At 34.1% G+C, this 21650-nt stretch overlaps 2 protein-coding genes across 3 annotated transcripts; one reads left to right on the top strand and one right to left on the bottom strand.

The window, feature by feature from the left end:
• Positions 1 to 11906: 11906 nt before the first annotated feature.
• On the bottom strand, positions 11907 to 18970 carry LOC141643318 (nicotinamidase 1). 2 transcript variants are annotated; one of them, XR_012543680.1, is made up of 7 exons: positions 18732 to 18970; positions 18475 to 18658; positions 17922 to 18055; positions 17575 to 17760; positions 17061 to 17123; positions 12911 to 13027; positions 11907 to 12015 (listed from the first exon to the last, which is right to left on the bottom strand). XR_012543680.1 is itself a non-coding variant. In XM_074452430.1 (6 exons), exons 1-6 carry the CDS (start codon positions 18870 to 18872, stop codon positions 12986 to 12988), a joined length of 750 nt encoding a protein of 249 aa, XP_074308531.1. In that variant the 5' UTR covers positions 18873 to 18970; the 3' UTR covers positions 12700 to 12985. The 2 variants fall into 2 exon arrangements, 1 of the variants encoding a protein (XP_074308531.1); XM_074452430.1 differs by lacking the exon at positions 11907 to 12015 and having other exon boundaries at positions 12700 to 13027.
• On the top strand, positions 12014 to 16381 carry LOC141643317 (protein NETWORKED 2D). Its single transcript, XM_074452429.1, has 2 exons — positions 12014 to 12267; positions 13254 to 16381. Exons 1-2 carry the CDS (start codon positions 12174 to 12176, stop codon positions 16229 to 16231), a joined length of 3072 nt encoding a protein of 1023 aa, XP_074308530.1. The 5' UTR covers positions 12014 to 12173; the 3' UTR covers positions 16232 to 16381.
• Positions 18971 to 21650: the final 2680 nt, after the last annotated feature.

A 21650-nucleotide genomic window follows, 5' to 3' on the forward strand; every position in this document is an offset into this window, starting at 1 on the left:
GGGATGTGCACATTAATGAACAGGGTTATCGCTCGTTGATGAGCAGGGATTTGGTGGAGATTGGCTTCGGTCCCCCACTGGCAGTGTGGATTACCTGTTGCGATGGATAATCTGGCAGGGCTACACATTTTAGTGTGTAGTCAGTTACTATGTGAGATCGGGAGTTGGAGTTAGATGGTGATCAGCAGTTTGTCTTTTGTACTTGTCTTATTTTGATTCTACAGTAACTGACCCCGTTGTTGTTTTACAAAATCTGTGGTGATCCATTCGGGGATGGTGAGCAGATTATGACAGGTGATGATGTTCCTTAGCTATGGGGTCGTCATGGGGAGTCATCATTCGAGTCTAGCTTCCGATGTCAAGAGTTTTATCATTCAGTTTTAGTTGTTGAACATTAGTAACATGTACTTTGGTTTTAGTTGTTGAACATTAAATTATTTATACTTTTATAATTATGTTTTAGATTGGTAACTTTGATATACTAACCTCGGGCAACTGAGATGGTAGCAGCTTTAAGGGTGGTACTTGGTAAGGCACCTTGGTATCTGAGGGTGTTACAATCGAGCATTCTGATTATCCATTATGATAGAAAATTAGTCTAGTTAGTAAATTTTGATACTATATGCTCCGTATAAAGCTTATAAAGTTTTGTCCTTGATAAAATCTTTAAGAACCAACTTTGCGATAATAAATATTTTAACTTGAGAAATTGTTGATATTAAAACTTGGTACCAACTACCAACCTAGCTATATTATTATTGTTATTGTGACACCATACGGAGTAGTAAAAGTTGCTAGAATTATACAGATGTTGGTTAGCATAAGTTCGTATAAGACTCGAGTTTGACACTCGAAAGTTTTATCTAAATAATACAGATGTTGGTTAGCACAAGTGCATAATTACAATGTAGTAAGTACACTAAGTAGTGAGTGATGATACTAATAACATGATTCAAATCGAGTCAGTATTGTAATACCCTGGTAGAGGTAGACTGTGGATAGGATTGCGGCAAGTCAGGGCGGGTTGAGAGCGAGTTGGCATGTGTATTGGGTGGCCGAGCCCGCAACACGGGTTTAAGTGTGCTGACACATGCTTATAAAATTTACCTGTGAGGCCTGTAAAAGCTCTCCGCATAACATCTCTCGAATTTGCCGCGTTATTACTATATACGGATTATTAAATCCAGAAACCAAGGGATTTCAATGTAATTAAAGAAAGTTATATAAAATTATACTCCCTCCTATTCTGATTAAGTGTCCCATTTGGACAATGGCACGAAAATTAAGGAATATAGTTAAAATAGTGAAAATTATTGTATAGGGGTAAGAATATATGAGTTAAATAATGAAATGTATTGAATATGATGGATTATGGGTGGTTGGGGTGGTAAATAAAGAAAAGAGCTAAGGGTAGGAAAGTAAAAAACCATGTCCAAATATGGCAAATGGGACAGTTATGTGAATAGACGGAAATGACAAATGGGACAGTTATTTAGAATAGGAGGGAGTATGTTGTTTCACTTTTTCTAGTTCTAATAAATGTGAGTAGTATTTTATTGAAAATGGAACAACATATGAAATAGGAAGGAGTATTAAATTTAAGATCTATGCAATTTTATTAAACTTTATAGTTTATTATATGTATAGTGATGTTAATTATTTAACATACAAAATATAATATAAGTAGTTATAAATAATTCAAGTTAGATTCCAATATAATATTGCATAATTCTTTCGATTTGGTTTAATGCATATATGTTATATATTTATATAAATATATAATTCTCTTAAAATTGAATGCCTAAGTAGTAAAAGTAATTTCGTCAGTAAAGAAAAGAATTGTAGTAACATTGAATATAGTTATATGATAGTAATAACTCATTTGAATAGTAAAAGTAACAATATGGTAGAAACAACAACGAGAGTAGTGAAATAATGAACATTAATGCAGCAATAGTGAAAGTAACAATAACTATGGCGGGAGTAATGAAATTATCAATATTAATGCGACAGTATGGACAGTAACAATGGTTACGGGCAAGTACTGAAATGTTATTACTATTGTTTTATTAATAAGAGTAAAATATTAATAGCGGGAGTAGTGAATTTGTCTCAAAATATATTTTATCGTAATTTTAGGATATGTCATAGAAAAATATATTAATGATATATTGATTTTTATGCAACTTTAAGTAATCAATCAATACATATATATAAAGCAGGAATTTTTCGAGCGATATTAGAGAGTCCAACTTTTTTAGAAATCCTAACAAGAGTAGATTTCGAAAAAAATTAAATAAATAAAATTATCCTAATAAAAATAGATTTCTTAGTATTTAAAACAAATTTTAAGAAAATTATCATAATATAATTTAATCAAATATATTTTAATAAAATTATCCTAATATAAGTAGATTAAAATTATCAAATAGATTATAGAAATTCATAATATTTCAAGTTATCGTATTTATTTTCCCCCACTTATGGTCTCATACATTTTTAGTTTGTATTCTCGGATTAAAATTCAAGAAACTGGCGAATAAAAGATGAATTTATCTTATTAAAGTGTTATGTTAAGATGATGTAGTGTAATCTTACGTAGTTACACGAAGTATAAATTACGATTTCATCAAAATGTAATCACTAAATAATCATTGGAGTGTGTGTATAAAAATCATAAACATAAATGCTTCCATATACATTCAAGTTATCAATACATAAAAAGTAGGTCTCCTGAGAGACGGTCTCTTTATAAGCTTTATTGAGAGACCATTGTACAATTTTAAGAAAAAATGGTACTAAAGGTAATAAAATAGGTACAAATCATAACTAATAATAAAATGGGTACATTTATTATGTAAATAGGTACGAAATTACTATGTCACGCTCAATAATAAAAAGGGTACGAAATACAAATAAAAGGGTACAAAAGATTGGTCTCTCAATAACTTAATGAGAGACTGTTTCTCCCAAGTTTTAGTGATACATAAAACATTTCACTAATTTATTTATGTTACTATTTTTGTTTAACTAATTTACTTTCTATAAGAATGTGGAGATCATTAGATGGAGGAATGAAACCGAGAAAAACTGAAGTAGAATTTGGGGGTTTAAACAACTCAAAGCTTTTGTGCAACAACTAACAATGGAACAACTTATAGTGTTATTTATATGATGAATTGATGATCGGTTCTAGACTCACGCTTAGTAGTATCACCTAATTTCATCTACTAAAAAATTTCATATATATCACCAACGTATATCCAAGTAATCTAACCATTACGAAATAGCAGGTGCTACATACTCAAAATACACTATGTAACTAATTATATGGTATATTAATGTCATACACATTATTCATATACTATATCACATATTTCATTATAAAAATTAACTGAAACCTAAAAAACGACCTTAAAAGATAACTGAAAATTCGGAACCGATCAATTAACCGATTAAATAAAAAGGGCTTTTTAAACTAACAGAAAGTTAGCTTTTTTTGATAATATGGCATAAAAGGACATAGTAAGTACTCAATATTTAATATTATAAATTGAAATATTAAAAAAAAAAAAAAAAAAAAAGTAGCTTATTTCTCACATGCTTCGCTTATTTTGGAAAATAATTTATCCACCAAATACTTACAAAAAAAAAGATAAATGAAATTTTGGTCAGATAAATTTAAGCTTATTTTTTTTCGAAATAGTGCCTAAATATGAGATTTTTAATTTCATGATCTCTTGACCTTCATAATATCAAATTAATTTCTTTTTGATATTTTTTTTGCCCATGTTTACTTACTTTTGAACCTATTGTTAGGAGTTAATCTCATGTTCCATTTTTAATTTTCTAAACTTGATTAATAAAATAAATAGTTATTGGTTTAGAATAAATATTAGCAATGAGACATTGTAATAAAAAGTACGTATATATTATAATCATGAGAAATAGAATAAATAAGAAATTGGTTCAAAATAAATACCGTTCCATATAAGAAAATCGTTAACTCTACAATAAGAAAAAACAAATTTGATCAAAAGGAAAATCTATCACAATTGTCCAATTATATCTTTTTTGTCTTGGATGCAGCGAATATAAATAAAGTTTCAGACTCAAACTGAATTTTAAATCATGTCAACCATGGGTGTTAGTTCGAGTTGGGTAAATAAAACATCAGAAATATTGGAAAACTATAGAATAAGCGAGAATATAACATTTATATGGAATGAACTATTTTAAGATCTACACAAGTTGATCTATGGTTTTGAATTTTTTTACTTGTGACAACTAAGGCATGTAATTTTTCTAATTAATATGGGTATGAGAAAGCCTACATTCATCCTGTCCCCTCGCCCATATGACATTCTTGCCTTTAGGAGTCGTTTTTTTCCCTACTATTCGAGACTTGGTAGAGTATTTTAGTCCCGTTAGACTTTGGGAGCAAAATTAATTATCTTGTAGGAATTTCATACGAAATGTACGTCATCCTCTTCGCAATGATCCTAGGTATTTCTTTTGCAGAGTCGTCAATACATTAGTTTGACCATGATTTTTGACATATTAATGGTCAAAGTTATAAACGACGTTTGACCCTTGAGAAGCAACGGGAAAGACGTTTATTAAGATGGGAAGGGAGTATACATGATGAATTTTTTTAACATAACTCATAATGGTATGTTCTACCAAGTGTGGTATGTCGGTTATGTTGTTGAGGAACATCAACTCCGTAAGAGGACTATCTAAAGAGACATTATCTTATTATCAATCGCCTTGGGAAATTCGAAATAGAAAGGAAGATAATTACGGGTTTCAAAGTTGGCAAAAGGTACTGAACCGAGCATAGGAATGACTTCCTCGGATACAAAGATTCCTTTCGTTCTTAAGCGGAGACAATATACATTGAGGCTATGCTACGCTAGACAATAAACAAGAGTCAGGGACAATCACTTGATCATGTGTTGCGTTTTTGTGAGAGGAACTGATGATTAATCACTCCTCATCTAAATCAACTCCCGTAATTTTGTTTGCTCTTATTTTCAGTATGGTTTGACTTTTTGCTACATTTAATAGTTTTCTATTAGCAGACCATGGTAATGTAAACCAACGTTTCAGCGTTGCTATAAAATACTAACTTGGTAACTCAACGATTTTAAATGATGTCATAAAACTAATAAATGATGTTGGCCCGTGCATTCTATGCAATAAAATCACAGTTATTTTTTATTGTTGTTTAGAGATTAATAATTCTATTGAAATTCAGTTTGGATTTGATGTTGCGAGAAGTTTATAAGGAGCAAACATTATTAATTATAGATATATAATCAAGGTAAAATTATGTTTAAGATATCTAACATTTTCTTTGAACACACTATATATAATTACGATAATTGTTGTTTTACGTAACATTATTCAGTTTTACGTAGTTGTTGTAGGTTAAAATAATTTACAAGACTCATAAAAGTCTGTCTCCGTTATTAAGGATTCATTTTGTTGAGCTGCACTATGTTTACAGAGAGAGCGTTTTTTATTGAATTAAAAACCAGTTGTGCCCGCGACAATGAAAAAGCAAAGTACATATTATAACTAAATCACTTGATGTTATAAGTACTATTGAATGTCAATTTTTTACGGTAAAAGCACTAATAATTCATCAATGAACTATATCAACCATGAATTTTTTTTCATCAATGATTCAACATAGTTGGACTTTTTTATTAACTTAAGAATATATTTTTACAGATAATTCTAATAGGAGCCCCGTGCATCGCACGGGCTTTCCAACTAGTTTTATTTAATGAAAAAAAAAAATTAATGGTAAGTAGAGGTAGTCCGGACGAAACCGGTCACCCAATACTAGTGAAATAAGAATTGTGATGTTGAGAGCATTAGATAAGTCACATATGCAAGAACTCTTATGTGTAACTAGTTGTCAGAATGCTAAAAATCGAATCTGTTTCATCCGCAAAATGTGCATCAGAAAAACACCAACATAAAGATCTTACAACACTTATAGAATTAACTTAAAATTACAAATAGCTAAATAATAAGCTTATAAAGTACCAATAGATAATAACAGGGAGTTCATGCTCAATTGGAGTCAGGATAGATAATCGAAGTGCGCCTCCCAAGAAAGAATGCTCATAGAAACATCTATGTGAAACGTTTTGGCAATCAACTGCTGCTGACATTGGTCGTGTGTGAGTTCCACGCTGCCTTTCAATAATGTTGCATCTTGGCGATAATCACTGCCATCTAAACTTGGCTGCGAAGCCACAGCTAAGTCGAATTCAATGACAAGGTTGGAATCATTGGGCAAACAGACTACAGATTTCAACAAAGGCAATTCTGAGCCAAATCCTACCGCTGGCTGCAACCCATCATCAGCTTCTGAATGTCTATCAAACAATATATTCTGATAGTATTTCTTATCATATGCACTTGAATACTCATATGTGCTATAGCGAGCGACAATCTTCCCGTAAACATATCCTGGTTGTTGTTGTTCACCATAAAGTTTAACATTCACACGGGCAGACTTAGCATACTCATCACAGAAGGCAGTGTAGTGGACTGCAGCAAAACCGTGTTCACCTCTAATAACTGAACATAACCGCCTATCATTAAAAAACGAGATCAAGCTAGAGTCCCATGCCGCCTGACCGTCACTAACCTCACCCCCAGTTGTACCGTCCTTAAGATGCACGCGTATCCAAAAATAGTCCGATGTCCTGAAACTGCGGGAATGAGGGCCTTTAAGAGGCGCAAGTAGTGGGCCCTCTTGGGGGCAGCTCTTATCTCTGCTGTACATGCAAAAGTGATTAATGTCCTCTACATCAACTCTTCCATAGAAACTGAAATCGTCCCTGGTGGAATCATCTTTGCTATGAACAGCTACCGAAAACACTTCAACTCGGTCAGAATCATCAAAGCTCGGCTTTACCTCTTGATATTCCTTTTTCTTTTCATGGTAAAGCTGTTGATCATATGCATGATTCCAGGTGACTCGCACTCGGACACGCCCATGTTCTCCATCAAGGTCATTCTTATAAGTCCACTCGTCTTTGGGGTGGAACTCTAAGATACCCGAAGCCAATAATAATGGTTTGTTATTGTTATTCCCAAGTGACGACAGATTCACTTCAACGGCAAGAGAAGATGAGTAAGCAGGTACAATGACAAGCGATCTTGACATCGGAATAAAATCACCCGACTTAACACGCACGGCTTTTTCAGAAGACTTGGAAAACAGTGAAATCGGGCTGTTTCTCTTTTCCTTAGTGACATTACAGAAAGCAGAAACACTTCCAAAAACATCGGCAACTACGCCGCCATCTTCAAGCTCTCTTCTGTCGTAATTGATCACATCAATATTATCATACTCCATCTCAAGGCATGGATTGTATTCCCCTTCTTCAGTCTCCTTAGTTAAGAGATCAAACTTATCATCTTTGCTGAAGAATAAGACATCGACAGTTGCTGAAACAGCATACTGGAAAACGGAATAATGAATGCGCGCAAAGGTGTCATCATCCCCATGAACGTCTTTGACGAGTTCTTCTTCATATGTAGTATCACTACTTGTTTTATCCAAAACAATATCTCCTTTGGCAACGACCGTGTTATTAGCGTTCCTGTCGAAGAGATGCACAACCAACCTTGTGTACTCCGAGGGTATACTAAGAGACGTCGGATTCAGACACAAGGGGTCACCCAAATATGTAAATTCAGGGTTATTCTCGTCTCTTTGAAACAAGGTCACCACCTCAGCATCAGCATCAGCATCAGCATCAGCATCAGCATCAGAATCAGAATCAGAATCAGAATCAGAATCACCAAGTCGGGTGTCAATAACCTGTATGTGGCCATAGATCTCTAACAACCTATGGGGGGCTTCATCATCAGCGCGTCTGTTTATGCTGATGGACAGCACGTCAACAAGAGGAGTGGCTAGAATATGACGGTACCTCGGCTTGCTTTGAGGTTCCATTATATTATAATTATAATTATAATTATATGGTGATTAGTAATAATTACCTTATTATGATATAGACTCGATCTCTAAGGTTGAAACAGAAGGCAGAGCACGTAGAGAATGGCTGAATGCGTTGCGTTCTTCTTCTTTCTTTTCTTTTCTTTTCTTTTCTTATACGACTCTTACCATAATAGGAGTACTACGTTTACATAGTTTTCACTTTTCAATATATAATGATGATTAAGAAGGTTGTGCAATTTGACTTTGATCTCACCAAATAAAATAGGAAGATTATCGTGACTTGGAAACTCCAAATCGCGATATATGTCATACATGTGACTTAAGGAAATTAGGGGTCATTCGGTTTATGGTAGGAACTTGCAATGCTTAGGAAGTTGTTTTTATCTCATTTACCTAAATTTCATGTCAATTGATAAAAATATTGTTTGGTTGCCTGTGGGAATTAGATTCCCACATAATACAGCCTTCGCATATTATTATTTATTAAAAACGATAGTTGTATCATATTATTGAAAAAAAGTTCTCCTTATTTGATTTTAAAAGTGGAACGAGAATAATATAGATAGACGTTCATGTTATCCGTAAAAGTGAAATAAGAACAATACATACGAATAATATAGAAATATGGGTTGGAAAAATCGGGACTATTTTGATCGTATTACACAATACTCATGTGGTAAAGTGGTTTTATGTTCTTTTGCACATTGATGAAGAAGTTGGTGGAAAGAGAGAACTATGCCAAGGGGTCTTCTTCATTCTGGTTATATAAAAACATAAATATTGTTTATGGATCCATTAGCAATACTAAATAAAGCCTTGTGATTGTTACAAGAGAATAAACATTGGAAAAGGCGTTAATATAATTCGTTACTGACCCTAATTAGACCCGAAACTTTTATAAACCCGATCCATACAAATCCGAGATAAACCCGACTTATATTTTACTCGAACTTGAAATTCGTTTGCCTGACGCATTTTACAGGTCTAGTCATATGTCAAGTGTGAAAATCAACAGAGATTAAATAAGGAATAACAGTAAACTATGCATTTACATGTGGCACGATATTACTCGTGGTATAATAGGAGGCCCCATACACTGAGATATAGAATTTTTTTTAACATATGCAAAATTCTTATTTCAGAACAGGCTATTTCGTAGGAAACAATAAGACGAGATTTTGAAACTATTTTATAATCAAACTAATGTAGATCCCGCGCAAATGCGCGGTAAATACATGTCTTTTAATTTTTAGTGTATAAGCAACTAGTGTTTACCGCTTACGGTAGCTTTTTTAACAGTTGTCATATTTAGTCGTAAAGTTTAAAGTGATCTCAAAACTATATCTTATTATTTAAGATAAAAATAATCATCTTAAAGGGGATTTGCTATTCAGCATATGAACGAATAACAAGAGAAGGAACTATCGTTGTCAAAAAAAAAAAAAAAAAAAAAAAACAGTTGGATTGAGGTGCACGAAAGGGAGCTCAAAAAGGTTTGAAAAGGAAGGATTCACTCAAGCCACTTTGGCATGGTCGGCAACTCAGAGCTGACACATGGGCATCGATCGGATCACACAACTCTTTGCTAGGATTTCTATTTTCTTAATTAAACACCCTTTCTAAATAATGTTTAAAAATTAGCAAATTAATGCCTATTCAAACTATTACTGTATTAATAAAACAGGAGTTGTGTAGAATTAGAATTTTGTGAAGTGACAAACTAGAATTAGAATTAATGTCCCTTTGTTGCCCTTTACACGATTCAGTGACATCACATCAAGTTGCGTTCCTTGTAGGTACCCCATGCAATGTGCCATATTTGCCAACGGTTTAAAGGTTTGAAATGATCTGAAAGATTTAATTCCAAAAGATGATTTTATTAAAATTATTTTTATTTGGTGGAATGTATAGTTTCATAAAAATAATATTATATTGAGTAAATTATCAATAACTCCCTTTTAAAATACACTTTTTTAAAATTTACTCCCTTTTTAAAAAAAGTTTAAAAATTATACCCAAAATATTGCAAAAATTTAAAAATTGCTACCAAACCCCTACTTTTGCATTTTTATGACAAAAATGCCCCTTATTTTATTTCTTATATGACGATTATGGTGGTGAAGTTTGGGCGGAGGATTGTGGTGGTTAGCCGTGGAGTCCTTGGGTGGTTGAAGGGTGGGCATAGTTGTAAAGGAGTTGGGTAGTAATATGAAAAATAAAAAAATAAGGGGTATTTTTGTCATAAAAATCCAATTATTGGGGTCTGGTAGCAATTTTTAAATTTTTGCAATATTTTGGGTGTAATTTTTAAACTTTTTTTTAAAAGGGAGTAAATTTTAACAAGTGTATTTTAAAAGGGAGTTGTTGATAATTTACTCTATTATATTTAATAATGTTAATTTAAGTATCACCAAACTTATTACTACAATTCCGAGATAGAAGAGTCAGCTAGAAAAAACTCTAGTAAAGAAGAAATTTGGTGGGAAAAACCTAGAAACGGTTTTCTAAAGCTAAATTTTGACGGATCGAGAATATAGGGTAATAAAGCTGCTTTAGGATATTCTATAAGAGATCACAATGGTAAAATTGTTTTGTTGGAAGCAAAAAAGTGCGGATCCAATAGTATCCTTATTGCGGAAGCTCTCGCTTTAAAAGAAGGTATTTTAGCGGCTAAATACTTAGGAATCTCAAAGTTAAATTGTGGAGGGTGATAATTTATGTGTTATTAACTCAATTCGAGGTCCTTGGGAAATTTATAGTATTATCAAGGATGTGAAATTATACCTTTTTTTCGATTAAGTGATAATTAAACATTGTTTTCGTGAAGCTAACAAGGTTGCTGACTTCATGACTTCTATTATTCATGTCCAACTCTTTTGAGGTGGTTTGATAGTCGGTGGCTTCAACTTACCTCCCTCATTCGAAAGGATGAGATAGGTTGGTTCTATCCTAGAGGATCAACCTAATTTTCTTAAAAAAAAAAAAAAAAAAAAAAAAAAAAAAAAAAAAAAAAAGCGCAAGTCCTATATGAGTACTATTTTCCAAATGAGTTATCTTTGACCTATTTTTCAAAATTTCTTACACTCCCCATACCAATGAATTGATATCTACTTTTATTTTAAGGTTTATTTCTATTACGAATTTGTGATCTATTTATATTTTGGGTACATACCGGATAAATGGTGAATGTGTGCAAATGAACATAATTTCTTTATTTTATTGGTTTATTTCACTTATTTTGATCTTTTGTACAAAGGGAATAGATAACAATTCATCTAGGAATTCGTTTCATTACTGCTGTCAAAAAAAAAAAAAATACAATTCTTCTAGGAGTGTATTGTGTATTACTCAATTGTTTACCTATCTCTATTTTTAGAAAGGTTTGCACAAGTGAACTAGTGGGTATGTGATGTGCATAAGTGGACATGTGAGATAACTCCTTGCTTTAACATTAATTTTCATTTATCTTTCTCATTTTCTTAAATTTTTTGCCAAGGTAAATAGATAACAAATGATCAGGACAAAAAGAGTATTTTTCAACATTGTGTTTTTGATCTTTTGCAAATTCTCATTTGTAACGAGCTTTTTTTCATCACAAATTGTGACGGACCCAACTGTGACAATTTTAATGACAAAATGTGACAAATTATCTTTTTATCTTAAATTGGTCACATTTGGGCCGTCACAATTTGTGACTGTCACAAGAAAGACCAACTGTTGATCTTTTTACATTGAGCATATTTATTTGACTTTTCATTCAACTAGGAGAAAAAAATAAATATAAAGTACTAAAAAATAAATAAAGAAAAAAGAAAAAATCAAATGAAAATGAAAGTAAAGAAGAAAATTTCTTGAGAGTAACTAAAATTCAAGCGAAGTTTTCTCCATGCCACAATGTCTCTACTCTTTTGCACATTCTTTCTTCAGATTTAATTCTTTTTTCTTAATTATTTTCTCTCTCCTCCATTACCATAATCACTGCATTTTCTTTTGATTGGTTGGTTTCCACGTTCTGCTCATGTCTTAGAAACAAACATGGAATAATGAACAAACAATGACAGAGTCAAAGGACATCAAAACTTAAAAAAAATACAAAAAAATTTAAATTTTTTAATGTTTGGACATATTCCTGCATATATCAATCAGAATTGTACAGAAACATAAGATTCAGGCTGAAAAAATGTTGCAAAGGGCTGCAAGCAATGCATATTCATGGTGGTGGGCAAGCCATGTTCGGACTAAACAATCGAAATGGCTCGAGCAAAGCCTACAAGGTAATCCATTCTTACCCTTTTATTTTTCTTATGAAACCATGATGATCCTTCATTATCTTTTTATGTTTGGGTTCTTGCCGGAAGTATGTCTTTCGACGAGATTCATACACATTAGACATCTAACAGAGTATCAGCTACATAATATATATGATGATTGATCGTCTAAGATTCATACTCCCTTCATCCCGATCAATTCTTAACAAAGGTCAACCTTTTCATCATCTAAGGGACAAAGTTGGGAATAACAGAATAAATAGCAGAAAATAATAATTTTTGAATTTTGCTCAATGATAGTATGTGATCATATAATTATGCTAGTTTCTGGTTCTTTGATCAAGTCCTGGACAGATGGAACTTGATGATCTTGACTTTTAAGAGACATAAGTCTACCAATAACAGGAAATATAAAAAAAAACCGATTGTAATGTCGTGTAAATAATGTAAATGATGATCTATGAAATTTAGTCTCTACTGCCTAGCCAATTCATACAATACATTTTTTGCATGATTTGATTTTGCAACTTTGACACTGTAGCTCAGATATCGAGTATGGCAGTATATATTTGCACTTTTAGAGTAAACAAGATAAAGATGTATCGTAAAAGATGACCAATAAGGAGTTTAATGTAAGGTTAATCCTTACATGGGTTTGTTTCTTGACTCTGCCTCTGCCATACTTGAGCACTATGCCAAAATGTTGTAGAGAACTCTGTGATTTTCAGCATGCATCAAGTATCAAACAATGGAAATTAGCCGCCTCCTGAAAAACCATTAGAAAAGTGAACTTAGTCCATGATTATAAATTTTGGTGTAAGAGGATCCACACGAGAATTTAATGCTAACGTGTTTTGAAGCTAGGTTATAAATATTACTCGTCAATGTCCTTGCCACCTGAGCTAGCTGACATTTTGCCGACTTGAACTATGATATGAATAATGCATGAGGTTCTTAGCTAATAGTAATAAAAAGATTTATGACTACTGCAGATATGGGGGATAAGGTGGAGACTGTGCTAAAACTCATTACGCAAGATGGAGATTCTTTTGCCAAGAGAGCAGAGATGTACTACAAACACCGACCTGAATTGATAAGCTTTGTGGAAGAATCATTCAGAGCTTACCAATCATTGGCAGAAAGGTATGATCATATATCAAAGGAACTGCAAAATGCAAATAGCACCCTTGCTTCAGCATTTCCGGACCAATTCCAGTATCAAATGGATGACGATGATGATTTTGATGATGATGGTCCTCCGAGAAAGCCAAAGAAATTTCAGTTTGAGAAGCCGCCAAACCCAAATATCCCAAAAGCTCCCCCAAAGTTCCCAACCAAAAATATTAAGGCTATCATTGCACTGAAGAATTCAACGAAATCCCCTCCTACGCCGGCGCCTAAGTCAACGGCTCATGCTAACAAAGTGCCCAAATCTGGTTTGTCCAAATCCGAAGCCCTTACGGAGATTGACAAGCTCCAGAAGCAAATTCTGACCTTTCAAACAGAGAAAGAATTTGCAAAAAGCTCGTATGAAAGTGGATATGCCAAGTACTGGAGTATTGACGGAAATATAACAGGAATGCAAGAAAAAATATCCAAATTGCAAGATGAATTTGGAATATCGCAAGCTATAGATGATGATGAAGCTCGGACTCTTATGGCAGAAGCAGCTATTAAATCATGCCAGGACACTCTGGCTCAACTTCAGGAGAAGCAGGAGAGAGGTGCGATAGAAGCCAACGCAGAGCGACAAAGAATTAAGGAAGCTCGAACCAAAATAAGGTCTCTTAAAGGTGAATTAGCTCATGAGAATCAAATGGATGCTTCTGAAACTGGAGATTCCTTCAAAGTAGATGAAAATGGGAGTAGCTTTGATGGTCAGGAGGAAATCTTGGGAGAATCAAAGGATCTGGAAATGATTCGGGACAAGATTAAGGAGCATTTTGATGTGGGGGAGACTAAATCGCTCACTGTAACAGCAATGGCTGAAAAGATTGACGAGCTTGTAAATAAAGTGATAAATCTTGAAACTGCAGTTTCTTCTCAAACGGCTCTGATACACACATTAAGATCGGAGACCGACGAGCTTCAGTCACACATTAATAAGCTTGAAGAAGACAAGGCAAACCTGATTGAAGGGAAAAACGATTTGACCGACAAGATGAGCGAAATGGAGAAAAAATTGAAAGGACTCCACGAGCTAGATCGTAGCTTCCAGCAACATGATAGCAGCCTCAAAACTCATTTTAGTGAAGCCCGTTCCAACCTTGATACCATCTCAAAGAAATTGCATGATGTGAAGCCTGATGAGGAGTTTGAGAAATCAAGTCAGTCACTAGAGAGCGAAAAGGTTATACAAATTGTAGATGCAAACACAAAGTTGAATACCTCAATATTTACTCAGAACAAGGATGGAGAGGGCACTCCACAACTCGAGCCAGCTATTGAATCCCTGATACCTTCTAAAACGAATGATTCTCAAACACAGACACAGCCTAGCCTAGAGGAATCTAAGCTGGTCACCCTTGAAATTGGTCAACATGAAGAACAATCAAACAGTAAAGTAGAGAAAAAGGTAAATCCTCAAGGGACTCATCAACAACAGCTTGTAAATCTGCCTACAAACGAGCCAGTTATTTCTCAAGAACTTCAACCTGAAGTAACAACAAAAAGTACAGCACCGGAACAAGTACATAATCAAGGCACTCAACAACAGCCTGCTACTCAACAATCTCAAAAAATAGAATCAGAAAGTGTCACAAAAGATGAGCCAGTTAGTCTTGAAGATATTTTCCACAGCCAATCGGTGAGCAAGCCAAATGATGGATTCGATTCTGCTTCTGTTCATCGAGAGGGACAAACAAGGAAAGAAGAAGATGAGCCAGATTGGCAACAATTATTCACGAACGGATTAGAAGGGAAGGAAAAGGTTCTATTGGCAGAGTATACTACTACTCTTCGAAATTACAAAGAAGCAAAAAAGAAGCTTGGCGAAATAGAGAAAAAAAGTCAATCAGACATTGCAGGCATTGAAGCACAGCTTGATGAAATGAAAAACTATAACGCAATGAAGGATGCAGAGATTCATACTTTACGTCAGAGGTTAAATGCTCTGCAGAAAAAGCTGGAGGAATATAAGAACGCAAAAGAAGACAAAGATGTCGGCCCTGTAAGAAATGAAGAGCCATCGCCGTCACTCGAGGATGAGGACGATATAGGATTCTTTGCAATAGAACAGGAAATTTCACCAGCCGAACAAAAATTACGTGCAGACATAGACGAAATTTTGGAAGAAAACCTGGATTTCTGGATGAGGTTCAGCGGTTCATTCGGTCAGATCCAAAAGTTTCAGAATGGAGTTCAAGATTTATTTTCAGAGTTAGCAAAGCTGGAGAAGGACAAAGAAAAAAAAGAAGGAAGTAGCCATGGAAATGCTAACGCGTCCCTGAAATCAGATATCAGGCCGATATACAAGCACTTAAGAGAGATAGAAACTGAGTTAACAGTGTGGTTGGAGCAAAGTGAAAAGCTGAAAGAAGAGTTGCAGAGAAGATTTTCACAGCTGTGCCACATACAAGGAGAAATTAGACATGCTGTGAATGCTGGTGCCGAAGATGAGGACATGAAATTCACCAGCTATAATGCTGCAAAGTTCCAAGGAGAGATAGCGAACATGCAACAAGAGAATCACAAGGTTGCTGATGAACTGCAAGCCGGGATGGATCATATAACCAGTCTCCAAGTTGAAGTGGAGCGTACCACAACCAGGCTGAATGAAGAACTAGGGTTGTCAGGAATAAAAAGCCAAAATGAGAATGACATGGGAGCTGGAAACAGGAGTAAAGTACCCTTGAGCTCGTTCATTTTCGGGGTTAAACCACAGAAGAAAAAGCAATCAATTTTTTCATGCATGCACCCAGCAGTGATGCATCGAAAATACCAACATTTAAAAGCTGATAAGTCAGAATAATAGCACTGATGCATTCCTTAGACAATATTTTTGGAGCTTGAATCTGTATTATTTTGTTATATCTAATTATATTGCACAGAGGTAATAAGACCATTTGCTCATTTGTCTTTTGCCGCTTGAATAGATTCAATATATTTTGGTTTTGGAGTATATTACCACTGCCTTAGCCCATCACAAGCACGAGTTTTTAAGTTTTGAGGTACATCAAAGGCACAGAAGGGTACTTTTAGTCAAAATAATTTTTTCTAAATACAAGACAACCTGTGGGAAAATAGGAACTATTGGGACTCCTCCCCTACATGGACATTCATCATAGCAACAAAATGAGCAAGTACTGCCCCTTTTTGACATTTACATGATGATAATTAATAAAACTAGGTAGTAGATGGGACACATCCTACACTAAGAGCCCCCAAGATCATCGAGTAAAACATCCACCAAAATAGCAAGAGAATGTTTATTTTGTTTACGACAAATTTCATTCGTAATGTCATAGAAACAGGCCGTTTCTCAAATATTCAAATTTGAGATAATGATCATGAGCAAGCAACTATTGACTCTCTTGACCTTGACCTCTTTGGACAAGGTAAAGAAAATGTCTGCATGATAATTCGAGTGATAATTCGAGTAATAAAACAGAGATCATGCAAGAGGAACATTTGTAGAACAAAATATACCGTGAAATATGCCAGTAGTGGCTCGCTTATATGTGTTTCAATTTATCAATTATAGGTCTGTGTACACACAAACAAACAAACAAAAAAGCACACAGAATGTGTATGAACATTGGAAATTAAAGCACCAGGCATCATGACTCTTGAACAAAAACCTCTGATGCCACTATGGCTCCCCTTCCTTGAGCCATGTAGAGCGCAATATGATGCATCAGGTCCTGTGGTGAAAATATCAAACATAACTCAGCAATGTGTCTGTTAATAACAAAGCTTTTCACACCAGCGCCCAGGAAAAAAAACGTGGAAGAATATATAAGTGCCAAAAGGAAGAGATAATCATTACTACAAATAGTTATGCCAAATTAGTATGCTAAAATGATAACCTTTTCTCTTTGATCAGTCAAATTACCGTGGTTTTGCCTGCATCCTTATGCCGTGAAGCAAAGCAGGATGGGGCCTATTCAATAATTAAAAAGAAACCAGTCTGATTCAGCTTAATAGAGGTTACTCCATAAGTCCATATTACTGTTAAAACTTCATATGATGAAACATGGAAGTATTAAAAATAAACCCAGTGTCATAAACATACAAAAGCTCACAGTAGGAAGCATGCAAACATCATCACCAGTCCACATATTTTTACCATAGAACAAAGTTTAGGTAGGTTACCTGTGGATGCGCAATTGCATCTCCAATGGATTCTGCAACATGCAGAGGGAGATCATAAGTAGCACAGGCCCTTGAATACACAATCACATCTAGAAGAGGAGCAAGGAAACCTCGATTTCTGGCAGCAAGCGCAGAAGATGTGAAATCCAATACACATATGTCTGTACATATCCCTACAACCAATACCTTCAACACAAAAATGTTTGTTAATAAAGACTCCTCAGATAGGATTTAGTACATACCAGCTCATCCATTCGGAACTAAATGTCGAATACTATGAAACAGTGTTTCCGAAGGAGTGTGCTGGGCCTGGGCCTAGGGGGGAGACAAGGATTCAGCAAACTTACAGCCTTGAGCTGGTTTGTTTTCACCCAATTAACAAAGACATTGGATCCGTCTTTATCCATTGAACCAAGAAATCCATCAATGCAATCTTTGAGCCTAATTGTAACATTTGGTTCGCCTTCCAACCACGCCAATGCTATAAACAATAACAAACCCAATAGCAAACGTAATTAGAATACACACCACCTCACATAAAAAATTCATATAAAGGGAAACAAATTTGTAGCATTGATCTGAAACTAGTGGATGGTACTCTACCATAGCTGGAAAACCTAACAAGGGTATCTTTTAGAATAAATTTATGTTTGTTCTTTCGAGAGACAAACTACTGCCTTTCATTTTCATTCTCTTCAGTTTAATTCCAAAGTTCAGTCAACTCATTGAATGAACACGAATGTCTATTGTATTGCCATTTGCTTCACCATTCAAATTTCCACCTTTCCGTTATACAACAGACCAAAATTGGCTAACCCTGGAATTTAGACACGGAGGCACTGTGGTAATGTTGTACGGAGTAGTTGATTAGAAAACCGTAAAGGTAAGAAAGAAACAAACCAGGAACTAATTTGGTTTCAAGAGTGCCAGCAATACAATGAGGAGGGTAAGGAGGTTCAGGAATATCAGGATGATGAGAATCAATGAATGCGAAAATAGGCCATTTTTTATCGGTAAATACCCGAGCTAATTTCGCGGATTCTTCCACCATTGTTTCTATCTGATTATCAGCTACTCTCGGCGCCTGTATATTCAAATAATAAATCAATGAATTTAATATAGCAGAATTGAGAAATTGATTGTATAAAGGTGCGTACGAGGTTGCCGGCGCCGACGGTGCAGAAGCCATTGACGAGGTCGATGAGGACGAGGCCTGTCGGAACGTCGCCGTTTAAGGTTAATGTTTGTTGTTTCACGGGAAGTTCTTTCTTCAGCTGATCAATTGTTTTAGATGCCATGGGGTGTTGTCTTCTCACTGTTCTCTCGATTGACTTGGATTTGGATTGGACGTGTGTTTAGGACTCTACTTTTTATTTTTTATACGTACGTGTGTCTGTTTAGGAAAAGGCTGCCGTATTTGACGGGAAAAAAAGGTTAAGGACTTAATGGTGTTGTCTGCTATACTATGGACTCTATGGTTAGACTTAGACCATATAAAATTTACCCGGTTTGATTGACCTAATCGAGAAAAACTGACCTACGGTTTAAAATCTATCTATATCTATCTATCTATCTATCTATCTATCTATATTAATAAAGGAAGCTTTTTTCGAGCGATTATAGAGAGTCCAATATGTATAGAATCTATATTAATAAAGGAAGCTTTTTTCGAGCGATTATAGAGAGTCCAATATGTATAGAATTGTACGAGTATTAGAAAACAAATAATGATAAAGAAAAAAATATATTATCTTATGCGAAGTATTTTAAATAGAATTGCAGACAACTTCTACGTGCAACAAATTAGAAGAATTATTATATTATTAATTACGTACATTATACTAATAGGGGGCGTTAATAACATTGTTATTGATGTCAATTCTTAATTAGTATCCTACCACAACTCAATAACCATAACAACCTATATAAAGATGGGTCTAATTGTCATAGCTAGATCAGTTCATTTTTCTTTTTCAAATATTCTTTCGTTTCCGTGTCATTTGTTTTTCGAGTTAGCAGTATTGTTTTGTATATATGATTTGTATACGATAGTATATTCATCCCGTTTTATTAATGTAAGGTTTTTCTGCTTTTGTTATTTCCTTTATTTTATATTTCAATTTTTGTTGATACTTATCTCAATCTTCTTTTTTAATGCCCAGGATATCAACAAACTTAAACGGTGTCTATATTGTTTTATATTTTTTGTAGGTTTTAATTTGATTTATGTACAAACGAGGTTATTATTTTGTGCAACGTAATTTTGTTCTAATTTTTAATTTTTTCCTTGCTAATAATTCATTTGCCCATTATGATATAACATGCATAACTTCATACGGTTTGTTAGTCAATACTAATTAATGTAATTTGGTTGAAATTTCAGGTACAATAATAAGTCGAGTGTTTAACAGGTTTGTTCTATCATGATGGAGTGATTACATCTTTTTTCTTTCTACAAAGTGTCTCGCTAGCTCGATCTATTTTTGACTAAATATACTTTGCTCATTGTATTTATAGTTGTATTCTTAAAAACTTAATGAGCATTCATGCTATCAAATGACTTTGTTTTGTTTTCCTTTTGTTAGGTTTGTCTTACAGTACTCTTACGGAGGGGATCAAATTTTATGGGGCAAAACATGTGATGCTAAGACAACGTGTTTGTGGAAGTTGAGCCAAGCACGTCCATTTATTAACTTTGTCTCACCATTAAAATTATATGTACGTAATTTTTATCCGTCTAATGAAAATAATTCTCAGTATGTAATGTAATATTAGTAATTATTTTCCCATAATTAGGTATTGTGATTTTATGATTTCGCGTTTATATTTCGATTTTATTTGTTGACGAGAATTTTTCCAAGAACAAAACATGTGATAGTATATATAAGAGCATGTAGAGTCGTAGAGACATGGTGGTGGAGGTATATAATTATATACTTAATTTTTTGATTTTTTTTTCAAAATAGGGTTATTGCACAAACTATTTCTTGCTTTAGTGTCGATTTCAAACTATTTCTCCCCAATGGGTCCATGTCATCATTTTTCTATTTCTTCCCAGATTTTAACAAAATCGCCATTTGAAACAGCGATTTGACTCTTTCTACGGAGATCCAACAAATAGACACAAATAGAGCCAAATCGCTACTTGGTTGAGCGATTTACTCAAATCGCTAATCTATTCAGCGATTTAGGCAAATAGAGCCAAATCGCATTGATGAATACTGGTATGCACTGTTGCAGGTATTCTTAATCATTGCATTACCCAGTATCGACACCTACGGACGACGACGCCATCACTTTGGCAGCTTCCACGATCTTCATCTTTGTGATTTGTCGTATTTCTTCAACTATTATAATTTAGTTATGTTATACTCGATATTATAAATGCGTCATCGTATTCGTATGAATTTAGATATGTTTATATTTAATAAAAAAAAGCTACCAAATAGTATTTACAAGAATTGTGCGTAAATAGCAGATTTTAACAATTTGTAATTATTATTATATTAAACATGGGAGAATACTACAAATAGGCTCGTGCATCGCACGGGCATTAAATCTAGTCTATATTAATAAAGGAAGCTTTTTTCGAATTTTTATAGAGTCTCCAACATTGCCGAAACACCTAAGACTAATAAATAATGCTTAAAAAAAAAAAAAAAAAAAAAAAAAAAAAAAAAAAAAACGTACGTACAGTGCAACACAAAATCTTCAATTTGAGTATGAATTGAAGACTTGCTCCCACTACATACATATATATAAATAGGAGCTATTGGTAGCCCTAATATGATCTTCTTACGTACTTCCCCTTCCTATAGTATACGGACTTTTTTACATATCTAAATCATATTCCTATGTTTTTTATTTATTTATTATAATAGGTTTACTAAATGACCTTCGTCTTTATCGCAGGAAATATATATGAAGACTAAAGTACGATGTTCACTTTTTGGAGTTTCAATCGACGGGGAGGACCAATATCGGTTTCCTTATATATCGTTATTGGGATACTCTGCGTTTTTATTTATAGTCTTATTCTTAGTTTGATAGCATAATATGTTCATGATATATCTTCT

Source organism: Silene latifolia, chromosome 2, assembly GCF_048544455.1.
Source record: "Silene latifolia isolate original U9 population chromosome 2, ASM4854445v1, whole genome shotgun sequence".
In the NCBI taxonomy this organism is placed as follows: Eukaryota; Viridiplantae; Streptophyta; class Magnoliopsida; order Caryophyllales; family Caryophyllaceae; genus Silene; species Silene latifolia.